Raw genomic sequence first — 21,465 nt, forward strand, 5'->3', positions numbered from 1 at the left:
ACTTTTTACTGGTGCAGCGGAGAGGCAGAGAAGGGGTGACGGCCTCAGGCTGTCCTGGACAGTGGGGGCGCTGCTCCGGCTGCAGTCCACATCCTTAGCCCGGGGCTCTGCTGCCTCCGCCGAGACGGCTGCCCAGAGAGGGCGTGAGAGCGAGTGGGTAGGTCACTCAGGGCCGGAGCCAGCTTCTCATCGCTTTGGGAAAACCGTATGTTGAGTCACGTGTTATAAAATTGAGCGAAAGAAAGGATAATAAACTGTAATCATCTTACTGTGTCTTAGCCTCCCAACCCAGAATTACCCCCCCAAACAAGTCCCATGCTTAGAAAAAAATTGACTAGAAATAAACACACAAAAACCTTTGGGTCTTTAGATTATAGGAGTCTTAGCCTTTGTTTTTCTGTATGTTCAAGATTTCTGTAATAAACATTCTTTGAGAAGTAGGAAAATCGTCCCTGGAGTCTCTCAGACACAGGCCAGCATCTCCCAGCTTGTTGGCAACGACACCTCACAGAACCGTAGTGCAGCGTCCGGATCAGGCGGTCGGTGTCGGTACAACACGTAGACCACAGACCGTCACTGCTCAGTTTTACACGCGCCCCGGTGCGTGTCCTCTCTGCCGTCTGACGTCACGTGCAGACCCGTGTAAGCACCGCCATCAGAACGCAGAACAGGACAGCTGCCCGGAAGGAGCTGCCTGGCACTGGCCTCTCTGCCAGCCGCCGTTCTTCCCCGTTTTGTCCTTCGTTTCCAGGATGTCATCCGGGTGGAAGCGCGCAGCTGGGGACTTTCGGGATGGGCTCGTTTCACTCACCACCGCATCCTTAAGATCTACCCAAATTGCTGCGTGTATCCACAGCTCTTATTTATTCATTAAATGCTTATTTGGTTTTGAGAGACTGAGAGCACGAGCAGGGGAGGGGCAGAGAGAGGGAGACAAAGAATGAAGCAGGGTCTAGGCTCTGAGCTGTCAGCACGGAGCCTGGCCCAGGGCTCGAACTCAAGAGCCGCTAGATGGTGACCAGAGCCAAAGTTGGTCGCTCAAGCAACTAAGCCCCCCAGGTGCCTTTATCTATTTATTTTGAGAGGATGAGAGAGAGAGCACGTGCACGCACATGTACAGGGGAGGGGCAGAGAGAGGGAGAGAGAATCCCAAGCAGACGCCTCACTGTCAGCCCAGAGCCTGACTTGGGGCTCGGACCCCCAAACTCTGAGATCATGGCAGGAGCCAAAACCAAATTGGACCAAATTGGCCACCCGACTGAGCCGCCCAGGCACCCCAGTAGTTCTTACTGCTGGATTCCGTCGTACCATTCACCTCTTGAAGGACGTTTGAGCGTCTCTGGTTCCTGGCAGTTACCGATAAAGCCACTAAGAATATTGACGTTTGGGTTTTGTGTGCATGTGAGTTTTCGTTTCTCTGGGATACGAGCCCAGGAGTGCAATTACTGGGTGATACGGCAAGCAAATGGTTAGTTTTATAAGAAGCTGTGTCAGTCGATAGCCACGGTGGCTGCGTGGTGGCTCCACTCCTGCCAGCAGCGTGTATGGTTCCTTTTCTCCCCACCGGTGCCAGCATTTGGTGTTAACGGCTGTTTTCGTCGTAGCCGTTCTGAAGGCGTGTGATAATCTCTCCTTGTGATTTTAACGTACGTGTCCCCGACGACTGATGAGGTGAGCGCCTCTTCCTGTGCTTCTCTGCCATCTGCGTGCCCGCAGTGAGGTGTCCGTTTTTGTCTCGGGCCCGGTTTAGAGTTGGACCGTGTGCGTGGTGACTGGTGAGTCGAGTTCTCCCTGCCACCTCGATGCTAGTCCTTTGGGAGACGCTGGATGTGTGGTTTGCACACCCTCCCCCAGTCCGTCCCGTATGTTGTCTCTTCGTCCTCTTCCGAGGGTCTTTTGGAGAGAAAACTTTTAACTTGGCTGAGGTCTTCCTTTTGGGTGGTGTTGGGGGCCATGTGTCAATGCTTCACTTCTGCCTGCGTCCCTGGGGGGGTTTCTCCTGTGTTTTCTTCTCACGGTTTCGGAGATGTGTGTTCTGCGTTTATGGCTGTGACCCATTTGGATGAACTTCTGTGAGAGGTGTGAGGTTAGGGGCGAGGTCCCTCTCTTTGCCCGTGCGTGTCCCATTCCAGCACCGTTGAATTTCCCGCGGAGTGGCTTCTGCGCCTTTGTGTGGTGTCACGGGGCGCTGTGCACCTCTCCCTGCCCTGCACCCTGCTGGGCCCCTCCCGCTGCCTTCTTTACTTTCGGAAGTGTCACGCTTCTCCCTCCCAGGGAGGCAGGGTTTAGAATGAACTTGTCCCTGTCTACAGAAAACTCATTTGTGATTTTGATCGGAATTGCATTAAACCCATAGGACGGTTTGTGGAGAATCGACGTCTTTGTTATGCTGGGTCTTCAATCCCTGAACACGGTTTGTGTCTCCACTTACTTCTTTAATCAGCTTGATTGTTTTCAGCATGCAGATCCTAACTATTTTATTTTACTCGGGGTGATTGGAAATGGCGTTGCATTTTTAATTTCGGTTTTTATGTGTTCATTGCTGCCGTGTGTATAGATGTGTGAGTGACTTTTGTGTGTTGATCTTGTACCCTGTGGCTTTGCTGAGTTCACTAGTTGGTTCTCGGAGTTGGTTTCACTTTTGTCTTTTGTCATTGCCTTGGAGTTTTGTACTTAGAGAGTCCTGTCATTGGCACGTTAAGGTGCAGGGTGGGGGTGATGATGGCAGTGCTGGAAGTCCGGACTCTCCACTCAACTCCCCGCGGGTGAAGGGAACTCCCAGGGGAGACAGGTGGAGGTGGGGGGCAGGAGTCCAGACGCCCCTCCGTCTTTCCTGACGCCACCGGTGGGGAAGGAGACAACCTCCCTGGGCTGCCCCGTTTTTAAAAATGTTTGTTTATTGATTTTGAGAGAGAGAGAGAGAGAGAGCGAGAGCGTGTGTGCATGCACACGTGAGCAGGGGAGGGGCAGAGAGACAGGGAGGGACAGAATCCCCAGCAGGCTCCTCTCTGTCAATGCAGAGCCTGACGCGGGGCTCAATCTCACAAACCATGAGATCATGACCTGAGCCGAAATCAAGAGTTGGACGCTTTACCGACTGAGCCACCCAGGCGCCCCAGGGCTGCTGCATTTTTTAAAGCTGGGTATTTATTAAGGACACCCTTTCTCCTCCCCGCCCCTCTTTCTCCGTGGGAGATTTTATTATGTTTAGGGATAAAGGAGTTTGTCCTCCACAAGCAATACAGTCACGAGAGAAGAGTCCTCGTATGGTGGTCCGTGAGGGCCAGGCCTGGTTCCGAGCCCTCATTTCACGTGAAGCAGCTGTCATGACGGCAGCCTTTGCGGAGGCATCGGGACTGATGGCCATGGTGAGAAGCCCAAGGCAGACGGCGACAGTGACAGCCTACACATGTCTCATTGCACAGCCACGTCACTGGGGGAGCCTCACCGGCTCCTGCCAGCTATGCTTTTTGTGTTTTTATTAGTGTGAGCTTTGCATTTGCGGGAAATGTCTTGTATTTAAAATGTTTTGATTTTCGTTGCATATTGGGGCCAACGTGGTTTTCTTTAGAAATAACGCATCGCATTGTATGCTGTCGATCACAGAGGAAACTTCAGTGCTTAATCTGCCTACATGAGAGGTCTTTGAACACCAGCTTATTCTGAAGTCTTTACCGACCTGGTCTGGTAGAAAATAACAAGGGCTTTTCTTAATATTTAATGGTTATTCTTATATACGTACTTATGCTAACGCGAAGGTGATTAATGCCAAACGGTGTTTGGATGTTTCTCCTTCGCAGGCCGTGCGGGAAGAGTGTCTAAAGGACGCTGCTATAGACTGATCCACAGGGATTTCTGGGACAGCTCCATCCCAGACCACGTTGTCCCCGAGATGTTGGTAATGCTCTTTGGTCATTTCCAAAGTTTGCTTTTTATAGATAGAGTTTTATTGAATGGTCTAGGTAATACAGTGTTAGGTGTTATAATTTTGATTCCAGGAAAATCACTGTCTGACCAAACTAGTCTTTAATCACAGTGCTGGCTTGCCATTTATTGAGCGCCCCGCGCTCGGCCAGGACTGCGCATGCTTGTTAAATTTGTAGTGAGAGGAGTGGCTCCTTGTGCCTGCGGGCTCCAGCCCCTTTATGGCCCTTAAGCGTGGGGTCAGCGCCGGCTTCCTCTTTGTCCTCTCTTCTCTTCTTCCTTGTCTTTCTCTTTCTCTTCCTTCTTTCTCCCCCCTCCCCCCTCCTCCCCCTCACCAATCTGTTTCTTTCCCCCTCCTTCCCCATCTGTCTCTCCCCCCTCCTCTCCTGCCCTGTCTCTCTCCCTTGCCTGCACATCTTTTTTTTCTGTCTCTTCTCTTTCTCCTCTCTCACCCTTTGTCTCTCTCCATCTTCTGTTTTTCTTTCTTTGTCTCTTCTCCTCTCTCCTGCATCTGTCTCTGAAGTACTAGTCATGTGTAGGTAGGTTAGGTTAATTTATTTAATTCTTCTGTTTCTAAATGTTTCGCTCTTTTCAGCGTTGTCCGTTAGGAAGCACGATATTGAAAGTGAAATTGCTGGATATGGGTGAACCGAGAGCTTTGCTGGCAACGGCCCTTTCTCCACCTGGTCTGGGTGACATTGAACGAACCATCCTTCTGCTAAAGGAGGTAGGCCTGCGTGATGTTCGTCAGTGCTGGGAAAGCTCAGATTTTGTTGGGTAAATTTTGGAAGTTTTGTGACATGGATGTCTTTAAAGTATTTTGATTGTCATGAACAATCAGCATTTGCTTTAAAAAGCACCTGTAATGCCTCGTCGTCGATACCCGGCTCCATACCTGTTGTTCGCCCCAGTTTTGTGGGTGATCTCGCCGAGGCTCTTGCCTTTGCTGGGTTCCCCTCCCCGGGCCCCTCGCAGCCCCCATGCCGTCTGCCGGCCTTTGCTGCCACGGGGGGAGGAGACGCAGCGTGTGGTGATGCTGAGGGGTTTCTGCAGACGTGAAAGTAATGAAAGCCAGTGCCAAGTGGGGTGTGAGTATTTCTTCCTCACAGGCTGTGCGGGACGAGCGTCCAAAGGGCGCTGTCGTGGGCCGACGCGCAGGGTTTCGGGGCGGCTCCGCCTGACCGTGCCTGCCTGCTGGTGTCCACCAGCTCCGTGGCCGAATCTGCACGAAGTCCTATCTGCACGAAGTTCTAGCCGGCTCCTTCCCTTGCCGGAAACTGCTCTGCCCCCTTGGATTCTTGGGCTCCTGGCCCCCAACCCGCCGTGCTCTTGCTGCCCGTGGCCCGGGCCTTGGCCTGTGCGCCGCTTCTTGGGGCTGCGGATGGTCTTCTGGCCCTTGAAGTTGGGGGCGCTCTGGTGTTTCGCCTCTGTTTTGAAACACTTTGATACCTTTGTTTTCTCCCACAGACAGTTGAATACGTCCTGTCGTGTGTGACGTGGTAGTCAGGTCTGCGGTTTAATGTCGTGCGCGCTGTACCTGTTGAATCATAAGTGGACTTTGGCGGGAGTATCTCGAGCATTACGTCCCAGCGCCGCTCTTTTTAAAAAATAAGAAAATGTGTTCTAAATTCCAGAAAGCAAATTAAAAAGACTTTTTTTTGGTAGCATCAGTTTTTCATAAGTCAACTTAGATGTCTTTCAGAGTCTTACCAAGATGTGGTCTTCATTTCCTGTTTAAACTGCCTGCCTCTTGGGAAAAAAGAACCTGAAGAAGTCTGTGCTTGCTGACACCACTAATTTATCTCGTAAAGGTTGGAGCACTTGCAGTGAGTGGGCAGAGAGAGGATGAGAACCCCCACGATGGTGAACTGACCTTCTTAGGAAGAGTGTTGGCCCAGCTTCCTGTTAATCAGCAGCTCGGTAAACTCATAGTCCTTGGACACGTATTTGGATGTCTCGATGAGTGTCTTATTATAGGTAAGTGTGGGCGCAGGGAGGTCTTGGGAGGGCCGTGGACTGCCGCTCTACCAGCCTCACCTCGTCTTTGTTTTCCTCTTTAGCCGCAGCGCTTTCCTTGAAGAACTTTTTTGCAATGCCTTTTAGGCAGCATCTTGATGGATACAGGTATTTAGCGTTTGTGTGTATGTGTGTGCATATATATATATATATATATATATATATATATATATATATATACATATATGTAGTTTTTTTAAGTATTTATTTTGAGAAAGAGAGTGAGAGAGAGAGAGAGGAGAGAGAAAATCCCAAGCAGACTCTGCAATGTCCGTGTAGAGCCTGACGGGCTCAATCCCACATACGGTGAGATTATGACCTGAGCTGAAGTCAAGAGTTGGATGCTTAGCAGACTGATCCACCCAGATGCCCCTGGCGTTCCTATTTTTATTTTATTTTATTTTATTTTATTTTATTTTATTTTATTTATTTATTTATTTATTTATTTATTTATTTATTTATTTATTTATTTATTTTAACGTTTATTTTTGAGACAGAGAGAGACAAAGCATGAACGGGGGAGGGTCAGAGAGAGGGAGGCACAGAATCTGAAACAGGCTCCAGGCTCTGAGCTGTCAGCACAGAGCCCGACGCGGGGCTCGAACTCATGGACCGCGAGATCATGACCTGAGCCGAAGTCGGCCGCTTAACCGACTGAGCCACCCAGGCGCCCCGGCCTTCCTATTTTTAAAAGCCACTTTTTAAGGGCATCGGATGACACTGTTTGTTCTCTGTAGGAACAAAGTGAATTTCTCCGGCAACAGCAAGAGCGACTGCATTGCACTGGTTGAGGCATTTAGAGTAAGTGTTCTCCGATCGGGTGAGGGGGGCTGCCGCCGCAGGGCCTTAGTGTGCGTTCGGACCACAGCCCTTTCTCTGCCTGAAGCACTGTGAGGCTTGTTGGCATCCAACGTTGAACAAACCGTGTTGGAAGAAGTAGATGCGGTGGGGGGGGGGGGGGGGGGGGGCACGTGTTATGAAGTTGTTGGGAAAAAATTTGTAAGTTTTCTCTGGTTAAAATGTGTTGGAATTAGACTCTAAAAATTTTTAATTAGCTAATAAGGTGTTTTGAAACTGGGTCATTTGTTTTTAGACTTGGCAGGCTTGCAGACAGAGAGGAGAGCTTCGGCACCCAAAGGTTGGTCAGCTGTTTCTTCTGTTCATAGTTGGGTGTAAGGATCCAGGGAGACTCCCCTGGGCTTCTCTCACTTGGCCTGATCACCGCAGGTGACACAGGAGAGCACCAGACCTGAGCTGAGGTCGCTGCGGCCTGTCCTCAGGGGGCGGCAGGCTGGAACAGGGAGTAGGCGGTCCTTTGGTGAAGGGCTTCGGAGCCCGTCTTCGGGGTAGTGGTCGCTTGTGGAGGTGGCTCCCGGGGCCCACGGCGGAGCTGGCCTTCCACTTCCCGAGTCCTGGGGCTCCTTCTGTTGGGTCTGGAGCCGCGTCAGCTTCGAGTGCTTCGTGCCCACAGGGATGTGCCTGGAGGCGCCGTTCCCAGCGAAGAACCGTGCAGATGGCAAGATTTCATTCTTCCTCGTTGCCGAGTAGTGTTCCATTGTATATATAAACCACATCTCTGTCCGTTCATCAGTGGATGGACATTTGGGCCCTTTCTATACTTTGGCTGTTGTTGCTAGGGCTGCTGTAAACATGGGGGTGCGTGTGCCCCTACGAATCCTGCCACTTGCAACAAATGGATGGAGCTAGAGGGTATTATGCTAAGTGATGTAAGTCAGAGCAAAGCATACCAGATGACTTCACTCATATGTGGAACTTGAGAAACTTAACAGAAGACCATGGGGAAGGGAAGGGAAAAAATAGTTTGAAAACAGGGAGACAAACCATAAAGAGACTCTTAAATACAGAAAACACACTGAGGGTTGATGGGGGGGGGGTGGGATGGTGGGGAAAATGGGAGATGGGCATTGAGGAGGGCACTTGTTGGCATGAGCACTGGGTGTTCTATGTAAGCGATGAACCACGGGAATCGACTCCCTAAGCCGGGAGCACACTGTATACACTGTATGTTAGCCAACTTGACAATAAATGATATGTAAAAACAAAACAAAGCAAAAACACAACTAAGAACCCCGAAACCTTCCTTTTGCTGTTGTTTCCTGAGTTTTAGTTTAGATAATAGGCTTTAAAGAACTCAATTCTTTTTTTTTTTTTTTTTTTGGTCAGGTTTTGCTCTCCTTCTAAACTGATTAGGTTAAAAAGACTGGATAGATTTGTGTGTTTAAATTTGCCTTGCCTACAGGTGTCCCTACAACAGCTGCACAAGTTACCCGTTAAAGCTGCCTTTTAAAGAGTCAGCTATGCTATTTGTCTTGTTGGTGTACGTATTCTTTTTGATTTGTATGAGATCTATGTGTTACGGTAGCCAAATGAACTCTAATTTGTCAATTGATATTGAGTGTTATGCCTTTATTTAAAGGATGAACTTGACTGGGGACAGTTAAATTACATTCAAATCAAGAGAATTAGAGAGGTAAGTTGTAAATTCTTTGAGTGTAAAGATTTATCACATGTGTATTAAATACCCACAGTACACAGGGTGGTAAGCGAGAGCTCCAGCTTTAGCGGAATTTGTATACGTGCTATTTATTTATGATACGATTTTTACATAACTCATAAATATTTATGTCTGTGTATAACTGTAACACCTACATAATTTGTATGTATGGTGTATGTTATGTGTATTTAATTACATATATTCAATATAGTATTCTTATAATTTCTAAAATAACAGCCTCATTTTCTCATTCTGAATATCGTGTACTTGTGCCCTCTCTGATTCTTGATTAGATTTGTGTGTTCAGGGGGGTCCCCAAGACCACACTCGAGCTAAGCGATTCACCAGAAAGACACAGATCTCAGAAAAGCCATGACACTCATGGTTCTGGTTTCTTATAGCTAAAGGACACACATTAAAACGAGCAAAGGTAACAGGCACAGGGGGAGAAGCCCAGAGATGGCAGGCACAGGGCTTCAGCTGTTTCCTCCGCGTGGGCTTGGTGGGGGGGCGGGCAGGGCAGCTCTCCTGGCAGTCGTGTGTGACGGCAGGCGGGAAGCGCTGCCAACCGGAGAGGCTCACTTGGGCCTTGGTGTCCAGGGTTTTACCTGAGGGAGGTCTGTAGGCCCGGGGCGCCCGCATAGCTGGCCCTGGTTACTTAGCGGTCAGCCCCGCAGAGGTCCCGCTGGTACTGCGTGGCAGGCGTTCCGCCATAAATCCTGTTGCTACCACAAACGATTTGTCAGGCCCAGGGCCTCAGGCGGACAAGACACTCCTGTGAGGCAGGAAGTTCCAAGGGCTTTAAAGTTCCAAGGGCTTCCTGTGTCCCAGGAACCTAGCCTGTCTTTGGAATGTGCAAGGTGTGGGCAACCCAGGCCTGCTGTGTTCACTCTTCACTGCAGTTTGCAACCATGCTTAACCTGTTTTATTTTCAAGGAACTTAACTCTTGGTTTGGTTTGTCAGTTTTACTGCGTTAGGCATTTTTGGGGAAGGAGAGGTAGAGGAGTTTAATGGGTTGATGTTTGCTTTTTTTCTGTTTTTTTTTTCTTTTTAATGTTTATTTATTTTGAGAGAGAGAGTGCAAGCAGGGGAGGGGCAGAGATTGAGGGGAGAGAGAATCCCAAGCAGGCCCTGCACTGTCGGCACAGAGCCGGACGCAGGGCTCGATCCCACAAACCGTGAGATCGTGACCTGAACTGAAATCAAGAGCTGGATGCTCAACCAACTGAGCCGTCCAGGTGCCCTGCTTGTTTCTATTAATTGAGTTCTTTGTCTCTTGGTTTACTATTTTAATCTTCCTGAGATGGGTATTTAATCCATTAACATTTCCAAGTTTTTCTAATTAAAAGCCTTTAAAGCTGTGTATTTTCTTGTGTACACAGCTTGGGCCACATTCCGTTGATTTATGATAAGGAGGGATTGTTGTTATTCCTTCCTGTAACCTCTTTTAGTGTCAGTTTTCTCCTTGATGCAAGTGTTTTTAAGAAGAATATTTGAATTTCCTGATAGAGATATTTTTAGATCCCTTGTTTTGTTCATTTCAGATTTTATTGCATTGTGGTCAGAGAAAGTGACTTGTATACTTTTAAACTGATTATCTATCTAAATTAGCTTATAGTGCAATAATGTTTTCAGGAGTAGATTCCGTTGATTCATCCCCTAAGTATAACACGCAGTGCTCATCCCAACAAGTGTCCTCCTTAATTCCCCTTGCCCATTTAGCCCATCCCCCCCACCCAATGACCCCTTCAGCAACCCTCTGGATGTTCTCTGTATTTAAGTCTCTTATGTCTTGTCCCTCTCCCTGATTTTATACTATTTTTACTTCCCTTCCCTTATGTTCATCTGTTTTGTATCTTAAATTCCACACAAGAGTGAAGTCCTATGATATTTGTCTTTCTCTAATTTTGCTTAGCATCATACCCTCCAGTTCCATCCACGTAGTTGCAAATGGCAAGATTTCATTCTTTTTGATTGCCAAGTAATGCTCCATAGTGTATATTTGCCACTTCTTTATCCATTCATCCGCTGATGGACATTTGGACTCTCTCCATACTTTGGCTATTGTTGACAGGGCTGCTATAAACATTGGGGTGCATGTGCTCCTTCAAATCTGTATTTCTGTAGAGCTTGGGTAAATACCTAGTAGTGCAGTTGCTGGGTCGTAGGGTAGTTCTATTTTTAATTTTTTGAGGAACCTCCATACTGTTTTCCAGAGTGGCTGCACCAGTTTGCATTCCCACCAACAATGCAGAAGAGATCCTCTTTCTCTGCATCCTCACCAACATCTGTTGTCTGAGTTGTTAGTGTTAGCCATTCTGATTGGTGTGAGGTGGTATCTCATTGTGGTTTTGATTTTTATTATTATTTTTTAATGTTTATTTATTTTTGAAAGATAGAGATGGAGTGCAAGCAGGGGAAGGGGCAGAGAGAGAAGGAGACACAGAATCCGAAGCAGTCTCGTGGCTCTGAGCTGTCAGCACAGAGCCCGATGCGGGGCTCAAACTCACAAACCGTAAGATCATGACCTGAGCTGAAGTCAGATGCTTAACCGACTGAGCCACCCAAGTGCCCCTCTCATTGTGGTTTTGATTTGTATTTCTGTGATGATGAGTGATACTGAGCATTTTTTTTTAATGTTTATTTTTGAGAGAGAGAGGGGGGGGAGGGAGGGATAAGCGGGGGGGGGGGGGGGGGGGCGGTGCAGAGAGAGGGAGACACAGAATTGAAGCAGGCTCCAGGCTCTGAGCTGTCAGCACAGAGCCCAGTGTGTGGCTCGAACTCATGAACCACGATATCATGACCTGAGCTGAAGTCCAGAACTTTAACAACTGAGCCACCCAGGTGCTCCAAGCATGTTTTCATGTGTCTGTTAGCCTTCTGGATGTCTTCTTTGGAAAAGTGCCTATTCATGTCTTTTGCCCATTTCTTCCCTGGATTATTCGTTTTTTGGGTGTTGAGTTTGATAAGTTCTTTATAGATTTTGGATACTAACCCTTTATCTGATATGTCACTTGCAGATATCTTCTCCCATTCTGTTGGTTGCGTTTTAATTTTGCTGATTGTTTCCTTTGCCATGCAAAAGCTTTTTATCTTGGTGAGGTCCCAGTAGTTCATTTTTGCTTTTGTTTCCCTTGCCTCCAGAGACGTGTTGAGTAAGAAGTTGCTGCAGCCTCGGTCAAAGAGGTTTTTGCCTGCTTTCTCCTCAAGGACTTTAATGGCTTCCTATCTTAGGTTTAGTCTTTCATTCATTTTGAGTTTATTTTTGTGTATGGTGTTAGAAAGTGGTCCAGGTTCATTTTTCTGCATGTTGCTGTCCAGTTTTCCCAACACCATTTGCTGAAGAGATGGTCTTTTTTCTATCGGATATTCTTTTCCTGCTTTGTCAAAGATTAGTTGGCTATATGTTTGTGGGTCCATTTGTGGGTTCTGTATTCCGTTCCATTGATCTGTGTGTCTGTTTTTGTGCCAGTACCATACTGTCTTGATGATTACAGCTTTGTAGTATAGTTTGAAGTCCAAAATTGTGATGCCTCCAGCTTTGGTTTTCTTTTTCAGGATTGCTTTGGCTGTTTGGGGTCTTGTCTGGTTCCATACAAATTTTAGGATTGTTTGCTCTAGCTCTGTGAAGAATGCTGGTGTTATTTTGGTAGGAATTGCATTGAATACATAGATTGCTTTGGGTGTTATTGACATTTTAACAATATTGTTTTTTCCAATCTATGAGCATGGAATATTTTTCCACCTTTTTGTGTGTCGTCTTCAGTTTATTTCATAAGCTTTTTGTAGTTTTCAGTGTATAGATTTTTCACTTCTTTGGTTAGGTTTATTCCTAGGTATTTTATGGGTTTTGGTGCAGTTGTAAATGGGATCCATTCCTTGATTTCTTTCTGCTGCCTCATTATTGGTGTATAGAAATGCAGCTGATTTCTGTGCGTTGATGTAAAAAATTTCTTTTTATGTTTATTCATTTTTGAAAGAGAGAGCACAAGTAGGGGTGGGCGGAGAGAGAGGGGGACACAGAATCCGAAGCACACTCCAGGCTCTGAGTTGCCAGCACAGAGACTGACGCGGGGCTTGAACTCACGAACCACGAGATCATGACCTGAGCCGAGGTCGGACTCTCAACCGACTGAGCCACCCAGGTGCCCCTGTGCATTGATTTTATATCCTGTGACTTTGCTGAATTCATGGATCAGTTCTAGCAGTTTTTTTGTGAAATCTTTGGGTTTTCCATATAGAGCATCATGTCGTCTGCAAAGAGGGAAAGTTTAATTTTCTCCTTGCTGATTTGGATGCCTTTTATTTCTTTGTATATTGTCTGATGGCTAAGGCTAGGACTTTCAATGCTGTGTTGAATGACAGTGGTGAGAGTGGACATCCCTGCCATGTTCCTGACCTTAGGGGGAAAGCTTTCAGTTTTTCCCCATTGAGGGTGATATTCGCGGTGGGTCTTTTGTATATGGCTTTTATGATTTGAGGTTTGATCCTTCTATCCCCATTTTCTTGAGGGTTTTTATCAAGAAAGGATGCTGTATTTTGTGAAATGCTTTCTCTTCATCTCTTGAGAGGATCATGTGGTTCTTGTCCTTTATTTTATTGATGTGATGTATCACGTTGGTTGTTTTGCGGGTATTGAACCAGCCCTGCATCCCAGGTATAAATCCCACTTGGTCATGGCTAATAATTCTTTTAAGGTATTGTTGAATCTGGTTGACTAGTATCTTGTTGAGGATTTTTGCATCTGTGTTCATCAGGGAAATTGGTCTGTAGTTCTCCTTTTTAGTGGGGTCTCTGGTTTTGGAGTCAAGGTAATGCTGGCTTCATAGAAAGGGTTTGGAAGTTTTCCTTCCATTTCTATTTTTTTGGAACAGCTTCAAGAGAATAGGTGTTAACTCTTCTTTAAATGTTTGATAGAATTCCCCTGGAAAGCCATCTGTCCCTGGACTCTTGTTTTTTGGGAGATTTTTGATTACTAATTAGATTTCTTTACTGGTTATCGGTCTGTTCAAATTTTCTATTTCTTCCTGTTTCAGTTTTGGTAGTGTATATGTTTCTAGGAATTTGTCCATTTCTTCCAGATTGCCCATTTTGTTGGCGTATAATTGCTCATAATATTCTCTTGTTATTGTTTGTATTTCTGCTGTGCTGGTTGTGATCTCTGCTCTTTCATTCTTGATTTTATGTATTTGGGTCCTTTTTCTTTTTGATCGAACTGGCTAGGGGTTTATAAAATTTTGTCAATTCTTTCAAAGAACCAGCTCCTGGTTTCATTGATCTGTTTACTGGGGTTTTTTTTTTGGGGGGGGTATGTTTCGATAGCAGTAATTTCTTTTCTGATCTTTATTATTTCGTGTCTTCTGCTGGTTTTGGGTTTTATTTGCTGTTCTTTTTCCAGCTCTTTAAGGTTTAAGGTTAGGTTGTGTATCTGAGATGTTTCTTCCTTCTTTAGGAAGGTCTGGATTGCTATATACTTCCCTCTTATGACTGCCTTTGCTGCATCCCAGAGGTTTTGGCCTGTGGTGTTAATCATTTTCATTGGCTTCCATGTATTTTTTAATTTCCTCTTTAACTTCTTGGTTAACCCATTCATTCTTTAGTAGGATGTTCTTTAATCTCCGAGCATTTGTTGTCTTTACAAATTTTTTCTTGTGGTTGATTTTGAGTTTTATAGCGTTGTGATCTGAAAATATGCACGGTATGATTTTGACCTTTTTGTACTTGTTGAGGGCTGATTTGTGTCCCAGTATGTGATCTGTTCTGGAAAATGTTCCATGTGCACTTGAGAAGAATGCGTATTCTGCTGCTTTAGGATGAAATGTTCTGAATATATCTGTTAAGTCCATCTCATCCAGTGTGTCATTCAAAGCCATTGTTTCTTTGTTGATTTTATGCTTAGATGATCTGTCCATTGCTGTAGGTGGGGTGTTGAAGTCCCTAATGGTTTTATTGTCAATGAGTTTCTGTATGTTTGCGATTCATGGATTTATATTTTTAGGGCTTTCCACGTTGGGGCATAAATGTTTACAATTGTTAGATCTTCTTGGTGGATAGACCCCTTAATTATGATATAATGCCTGTGTTCATCTCTTGTTACAGTCTTTATTTTACAACCTAGATTGTCATATAAGTATGGCTACTCTGTCATTTTTGGGGGCAACCATTAGCATGATAGATGGTTCTCCATCCCCTTAGTTTCAATCTGAATGTGACTTTAGGTCTAAAATGGAGCTCTTGTAAACAGCATATAGATGGATCCTGTTTTCTTATCCATTCTGTTACCATGTGTCTTTTGATTGGAGCATTTAGTCCACTGACATTTAGAGTGAGTACCGAAAGATACGAATTTATTGCCATTTTGTTGCCTGTAGAGTTGGAGTTTCTGGTGATGTTCTCTAGTCCTTTCTAGTCTTTGTTGCTTTTGGTCTTTTTTGTTTTCTTTTGTCTTTTCTCCCCTCAGAGAGTCCCCTGTAAAATTTCTTGCAGGGCTGGTTTAGTGGTCGCGAAGTCCTTTAAATTTTGTCTGGGAAACTTTTTGAATGACAGCCTTGCTGGATAAAGAATTCTTGGCTGCATGGTTTTCCAGTTCAGCACGTTGAATATATTCTGCCACTCCTTTCTGGCCTGCCGAGTTTCTGTGGATAGGTCTGCTGTGAACCTGATGTGTCTTCCCTTGTAAGTGAAGGACTCTTTTTCCCTTGCTGCTTTCATGATTCTTTCTTTGCCTGAGTATTTTGTGAATTTGACTATGATATGCCTTGTTCATGGTCAGTCTAATGGGAGTTCTCTGTGCTTCCTGGATTTTGATGTCTGTGTCTTTCCCCAGATTAGGAAAGTTTTTGGCTATGATTTGCTGACATAAATCTTCTATCCTTTTTTCTCTCTATTCATCTTCTGAGACTACTATGATTCGGATGTTATTCCTTTTTAATGAGCTACTGAGTTCTCCAGTTCTTACATCATGCTCTTTTGCCTTAGTTTCCCTCTTTTTTCTGCTTCATCATTCTCCATAATTTAGTCTTCTGTATCGTTAATTCACTGCTCTGCTTCATCCATCCTTGACGCTGTGGCAACCATTTGAGATTGCATCTCATTTCATTTTTAATTTCATCCTGACTAGATTTGACTTCTTTTATCTCCGCAGAAAGGGATTTTATGGTTTTTTCAACTCCACCTAGTATTATTATAGTGACTCTAAATTCTGGTTCAGACATCGTGTTTATATCTGTGTTGATTAAGCCCCTGGCTGTCATTTCTTCCTGTTCTTTCTTTTGGGGTGAATTCCTTCTTTTCGTCATTTTGGAGGAAGAAGAATAAAGTAAAAATTAGGGGCGCCTGGGTGGCTCATTCGGTTGGGTGTCCGCTTTGGTTCAGGTCATGATCTCGCGGTTCATGGGTTCGAGCCCCACGTCGGGCTCTGTGCTGACAGCTCAGAGTCTGGAGCCTGCTTCAGATTCTGTGTCTCCCTCTCTCTGTTCCTCCCCCGCTTGCACTCTCTCTCTCAAAAATAAATAAAGATTAAAAAAATTAAACAAAAAAGTAAAAAGTAAAAAATTAAAAATAGCACAAAAAATCAAATAAAAGAAGCTAGATCCTAGGTATGTTTTGGTCTGCTTGTTGAATGAAGCTTGCTAGAATAGAGAAAATAGGGAAAGAAAATAAAAAGAAAAAAAGTAAGCAAAAGTTTAAAAATTAAAAAAATGTATGTCATAAAATAGAATAAAATGAAATGAAGAAAGTAAAGTAGAATAAAAACATACGAAAATTTAAAAATATAGTAAAAAAGTAAAAATTATAAAAACAGAAAATAAAAATACATTTTTTTTCTTTCTGTATCCAAGAATAACAAAAGAAAAAGAGAAAATGAGTAGATAGACCAGCAAACAGAATGAAATCCGAATGAAATTACATCCAGTTTCTCCTAGAAGTCAAACTATGAAGCCCTTCATAGTCTGTACACAGAGCCGGCCAAGAGACTTGTGATGTTCCTCTAGGACTTGGTTGACGCAGCTGGACAGGGTTGGTGTAGTGGCTCCATTCTCCACTAGGTGGCGTTGCTTAGCTTATTGGGGTTGATTGGTGTGGCGTGCAGGCGCGTGTGTGTGTAGGCACGGGAGGGGTGAAAACGGAGTCACCCAGCTTCCCAGTCTGTAGCATCAGAACTCTGTGCTCTCACCGACTGATCATCAGGTACCCCTCCTTTGTCTCTGGCTTCTGTCTACTCCGGCTTCTACACTGTTGGTGACCAAGCTGTCAGCCTGCCAGGCAGCACCTCTCTCCCGAGTTTTATCTCAGATGTGGCTGTGTTTCCAAAACCCTGAGTTCTAAGGGCCCTGTTGCTTTGGCCTGCTCAGACCCTCTGGGGGAGTGTCTCGCCGAGCAATGGGTGGGAGCTGGCTTGCTTCCGGGAATGCTGATGGCCACCGTGCTGCTGCAGAGGCCTGGAGACTGTGGCTGGGTGTTAGCCCGCCCAGAGAAAGTTCGCGCAATCACGTAGCAGCAGCGATTCAGGGGTTATGGCAAACCGCAACATACATCTGGCGCCAGGCTTCACCATAAACGTCCTTGTTCCAACACCAGCAAACGTGGCTGTTCTCTGGGGCCCACTGGGACCTTTCCCGGTGGGGAGGCCACACAGCCTCAACCAAGTGTCCTCCCAGCAGGGGAACTGCCTCTCCCCACATGGCCTGAGGACCCTTGGACCTTGCTATGTGCTCCCAGGGGATTCATCCTTTCCACCAGAGCACCACTAGCGGCAGAATTTCCGACCCTACACTCCCCTGCTTATGGAGTGTAATGGTGTTGTGAAACCCTCTCCTTTTTCCTTTTTCCCTTTTTTTTTCAGTCTCTTGGGGCTGTTTCCATTCTTCTCTTTCTCTCCAGCTGCTTTTGAGGGGGGTGCTTTTCCTGTACTCTCCCCCCATCTCTGTCCTCTCTCCACAAAAACAGCTCTCTACCCTCAGAAGCTTCTCTCTCCCCCAGTTCACCAATCCATGCTGCGTACCTGCCGAGTTCTGTGGCTGAAGTTATGCAGATTGTTGTGTTAATCCTCAGATCAGTTTTCTAGGTGTGCAAGATGGTTTGGTGCTGATCTAGCTGCATTTCAGGGATGAGAGAAGCAGAGAACTTCCGTGCTCCTCTGCCGTCTGCTAAACTGATTTTTAAGTAAAGAAGTCATACGTCATGACGGCCTTAAGAAAGGTTTCAGGAGGGGGCACCTGGGTGGCTCAGTCTGTTAAGCATCCGACTCTTGCTCTCAGTTTCATGAGTTTGAGCCCCACGTCTGCCTCTGTGCTGGCAGCTGGAAGCCTACTTGGGATTCTCTCTTCCTCTCTCTTTCTCTGCCCCTCCCCCACTCACCGTCTCTGTCTCAAAATAAATAACACTAAAAAAAAAAAAGAAAAGAAGAAAGGTTTCAGGAACATGGAAGTGCATTGGTTACCATGGGGGTGATGGGCTTGGTCCTTCTACGTGTCGTAGGCTTTTTGCACATCCTCACAGAACACAGCTTTTAAGTTTTTCTATCTTTCCGATTCTTCTTAGTTGTTTTCTTCAGTTAATGTTCACATCTGTGTGGTTTTTTTACTTTTTTAGTTTATTAAGATAATTTTGTGGTAAATTAATTTATGAACAATTTACAGATATTTATTGTTGTGTGTTCCTTTGTATCTGTGTATTGAAGTTTGATGTTCTGTGTGAGATGGTTTTTATCGCAACTGGGTGATTTTTTTTTTGTTCAGAGCAACTGTTGAACCATTGGTCACTTAAGCTTGTTTTTAATTACAAAAGCAATGCATGTTCATGGTGGGGGTTCAGAGGCATGTGAGGGACTAAAGCAGAGGAGATGGTTCTGGTTACCTGCTCTTCCTATGCCCACAGGGCATTGTGGGTGCATGTTTGCAGTGTGTGTGTGTGTGTGTGTGTGTGTGTGTGTGTGTGTGTGCGTGCGCGTGTTTGCGTGCTTGCACACTTATAGATTGGGATCATGAAGCATATATGGTTTTATGTCTTGGTATTTCTTTTTTTATGTTTATTTGTTTATTTTGAGGGGTGGCGCAGGGAGAGAGAATCCCAAGCAGGCCCCATGCTGTCAGTGAGGAGCCCAATGCGGAGCTCGATCCCATGACCCTGGGATCATGACCTGAGCCGATTCAAGAGTTGGACGCTTAACTAACTGAGCCCCCAGGCAGCCTTGTCCTGATATTTCTGTTAGTGGTTATTGTTGAGCATCCTTTCCATATCTTACTAGTCTTTGATAAGGTGACTCTTAATGAATTCTGTGTTTGATCCCATAGATGTATGAGTGCTTTCCCAATAGTGTGCTTATTTTCCAGTGTTTTCACTGTTCTGAATGGCAGGAGCACTTTGAGACCTCATATCTCCATGTGTTTTTCTTAGGTGGCTGAGCTGTACGGAGAATTGAAGAATCGGGTCTCTCAGTTCAACATGTACGTTGATTCGCGGCGGCCTGTCATGGACCAAGAATATGTTTATAAGCAGCGCTTCATCCTGCAGGTATGCTGGGGTTTCCTGGATATCTGTCCTGATTCTTTCTTCTTGCCAGGTGTTGTGGTTGAGAGCTCACGCACTCTGTCTTCCTGATATAAATCGTGTCTCAGCAGAGATTTTAGGTCCGTGATGTTCATCCTGCTTTGGGGGTTAGGAAGCATTCTTACCTTGCATAGCGTAGGGTTTCCACATCATCAGGCTGGTCATCCAGATCCATTGCTAATCTCCAGAGGCATGTTTCTATAGCACGCCAGCCATTGTTCCTGTTTCAGGAGGGGTCCTTGGTTTTTTGTTTTCAAGAAACTAAAAATGTTCTTCGTGTTATTCAACATATATAGCTATTCTCTTATACTGAAGATACTAACTTTGGAGGCCGTGATCAAGTTAGCTTGTTGGATGGGACCTTACGGGGATTGTGTGGAAGGAAGCACAGCCTAGAAAAGTGGCTACTGTTTCCACTTTGGGGTCAGGAGGAGGAAGACGTCTGTGTGCATCAAGCGCGTCGAATTGGGTTGACGGAAGATGTCTGCAAACAGAATGATGCCAGAAAACGGTGTTTTTCTGGGTTTCAGATTGCTTTAAGGAGGGAGAGTCTTCTGTGAGTGTTTGTTTCGAATGATATTTTGATTGAAGAAGGGACTCTGCAGAGTGCTTTTTAGAAGTCGTATTGGGGCGCCTGGGCTGCTCGGTTGCTTAAGTGACTGACTTCGGCTCAGGTCATGATCTCACAGTTTGTGGGTTTGAGCCCTGCGTCGGGCTCTGTGCTGACAGCTGGGAGCCTGGAGCCTGCTTCGGATTCTGTGTCTCCCCCTCTCTCTACCCCTCCGCTGCTCATGCTCTGTGTCTCTCTGTCTCTCAATAATAAATAAATGTTAAAAAAAAATAGAAGTGCACACTGGATGTGTTTCTTGGAGGGTGGAGAGGTGCCCTTCCTATAGAGGGGAGTTTGCTGGGGAGCAGGTAGGAAAGTGTGAAGAGTCATTCGTGCCCTCACTCGTACTCGGCACTGTTTCCTAGCCCTCCTTCTGAGATGGGCTCCATGTCCTTTGAAGAAAGACTGTGTCTGGACTGCTGCTCTTTTTCCGGTAAAATAACCAGAATTGGGACTTTCGGCTCAGTTGGTAGAAGGTCTAGTTTTTTTTAACGTAAGCTCATTTTTTACCTTACAGCTGTTGACATCGTTCTGGGAAGAGATTTGTGTGTTGGTGAGACAGACTGATAAATAGCGTTACTTCATGAAAGTACAATTCTCTTCCAGGTTGTGTTGGCGGGTGCTTTTTACCCAAATTACTTTACTTTCGGGCAGCCTGACGAGGAGATGGCGGTGAGGGAGCTGGCCGGCAAAGACCCGAAGACCACCATCGCGGTAGGCGCTCCGTTTCAGAGTGGCTGCTACAGAACGTTGTGCTTCTCCGGGTGTTGCCATTGTTACAAGTACCTGGTGGATCTTTGCCTCTCACGCGGATATCAACAGCTTGTTTGACCTTTTCACACACATCTACTTGCCCTCAGTCTTGCTTCCTTTTTTGCAGACCTGGCCTGGAAGGATAGCCTTGAGAAGTTACATATTTATGGCTGACTGATAATGTGCCCTTTTGAAGGGTTTAAGACCCTTCTCCATAAGGTTAAGAATATTTGGTTAACAATTTCATTTTACACAAAGCGAGACATTATTGGTTGTCAGATTAGGACTGTGATTTAAACTGATCCACAGACCTGAATGCCCAGTAGAATCACCTAGAGAGTGTTTGTTTATTTTTAAATATTTCAGGGCTCCATGCCACAAAATCTGAACTAGAAGGAAAGGTCTGGAAATTAACATTTAAGTAATACGTGTTTTCGGTGAATCTGATGCTCAGCCATCGGCATGGACCATCGGACGAACATTTGTGGACCGTTTGGTTAAACCTGAGCACGTGGAGATGTCGGGATGCACAGCTGGAATAAAGTCCTTGGGAACTGGACTTTCACTGCACCACTCGGTTCTGTTACCAGTTTATACCTGACAGAGGGGGGTGTAAAGCCCTCGGTAAAGTGGCTGGCCTACAGTACGCGCTCGAGCATGCCAGCTTTTCCTGTTGGTAACGTCGCCACGATCACTGAAGGGAGCAGGTGCACGGGGAGGGTCACAGGCGACTGAGTGTTGTGGAGCTCTGGGACGAGCCTGAACGTTGCTGGTGCTCAGGCTGGGGGCAGGCAGCTGAAAGGAATTTTAATGTAAAAAGTGGTCATTAGTCTCTTACCGCTGCTGGGGACTCTGCCCCTGTGGGTCTTCAGGCCGGACAAGGCTCTTTTGTTTGGCTTCCTTGACTCGCGATGTGGTCTTCTCCCCTGCCCTGTGCACGGCGAGAAGGATCCCGCGGGGTCCTTGTCAGGTTCCAGCTGTGCTTGCCACGAGTGGGGTTTGGGGCCAGACCTTTGCCCTCCATGCGCATTAGGAAGACCAGAGGGTAGCTCGTGTTGACTCAACCCCTACCTGAGAGGCCCTTTGTTACGCATT

The 21,465-nt window shown here is 45.9% G+C and overlaps 1 protein-coding gene across 5 annotated transcripts in view; it reads left to right on the plus strand.

Annotated features, from left to right (window-relative positions):
* Positions 1 to 21,465, plus strand: part of TDRD9 (tudor domain containing 9) — a 110,795-nt gene that overhangs the window by 54,622 nt on the left and 34,708 nt on the right. For all 5 annotated transcript variants that reach the window (XM_042944441.1, XM_042944437.1, XM_042944438.1 and 2 more), the window contains 9 exons: positions 3,801 to 3,898; positions 4,520 to 4,651; positions 5,736 to 5,901; positions 5,985 to 6,048; positions 6,678 to 6,741; positions 7,034 to 7,078; positions 8,378 to 8,431; positions 18,855 to 18,971; positions 20,224 to 20,331. In XM_042944441.1, the coding sequence (XP_042800375.1) occupies positions 3,801 to 3,898; positions 4,520 to 4,651; positions 5,736 to 5,901; positions 5,985 to 6,048; positions 6,678 to 6,741; positions 7,034 to 7,078; positions 8,378 to 8,431; positions 18,855 to 18,971; positions 20,224 to 20,331 (848 nt within the window). The remainder of the gene's footprint in view (positions 1 to 3,800; positions 3,899 to 4,519; positions 4,652 to 5,735; positions 5,902 to 5,984; positions 6,049 to 6,677; positions 6,742 to 7,033; positions 7,079 to 8,377; positions 8,432 to 18,854; positions 18,972 to 20,223; positions 20,332 to 21,465) is intronic.

This window comes from Panthera leo, chromosome B3 (genome assembly GCF_018350215.1).
Source record: "Panthera leo isolate Ple1 chromosome B3, P.leo_Ple1_pat1.1, whole genome shotgun sequence".
In the NCBI taxonomy this organism is placed as follows: Eukaryota; Metazoa; Chordata; class Mammalia; order Carnivora; family Felidae; genus Panthera; species Panthera leo.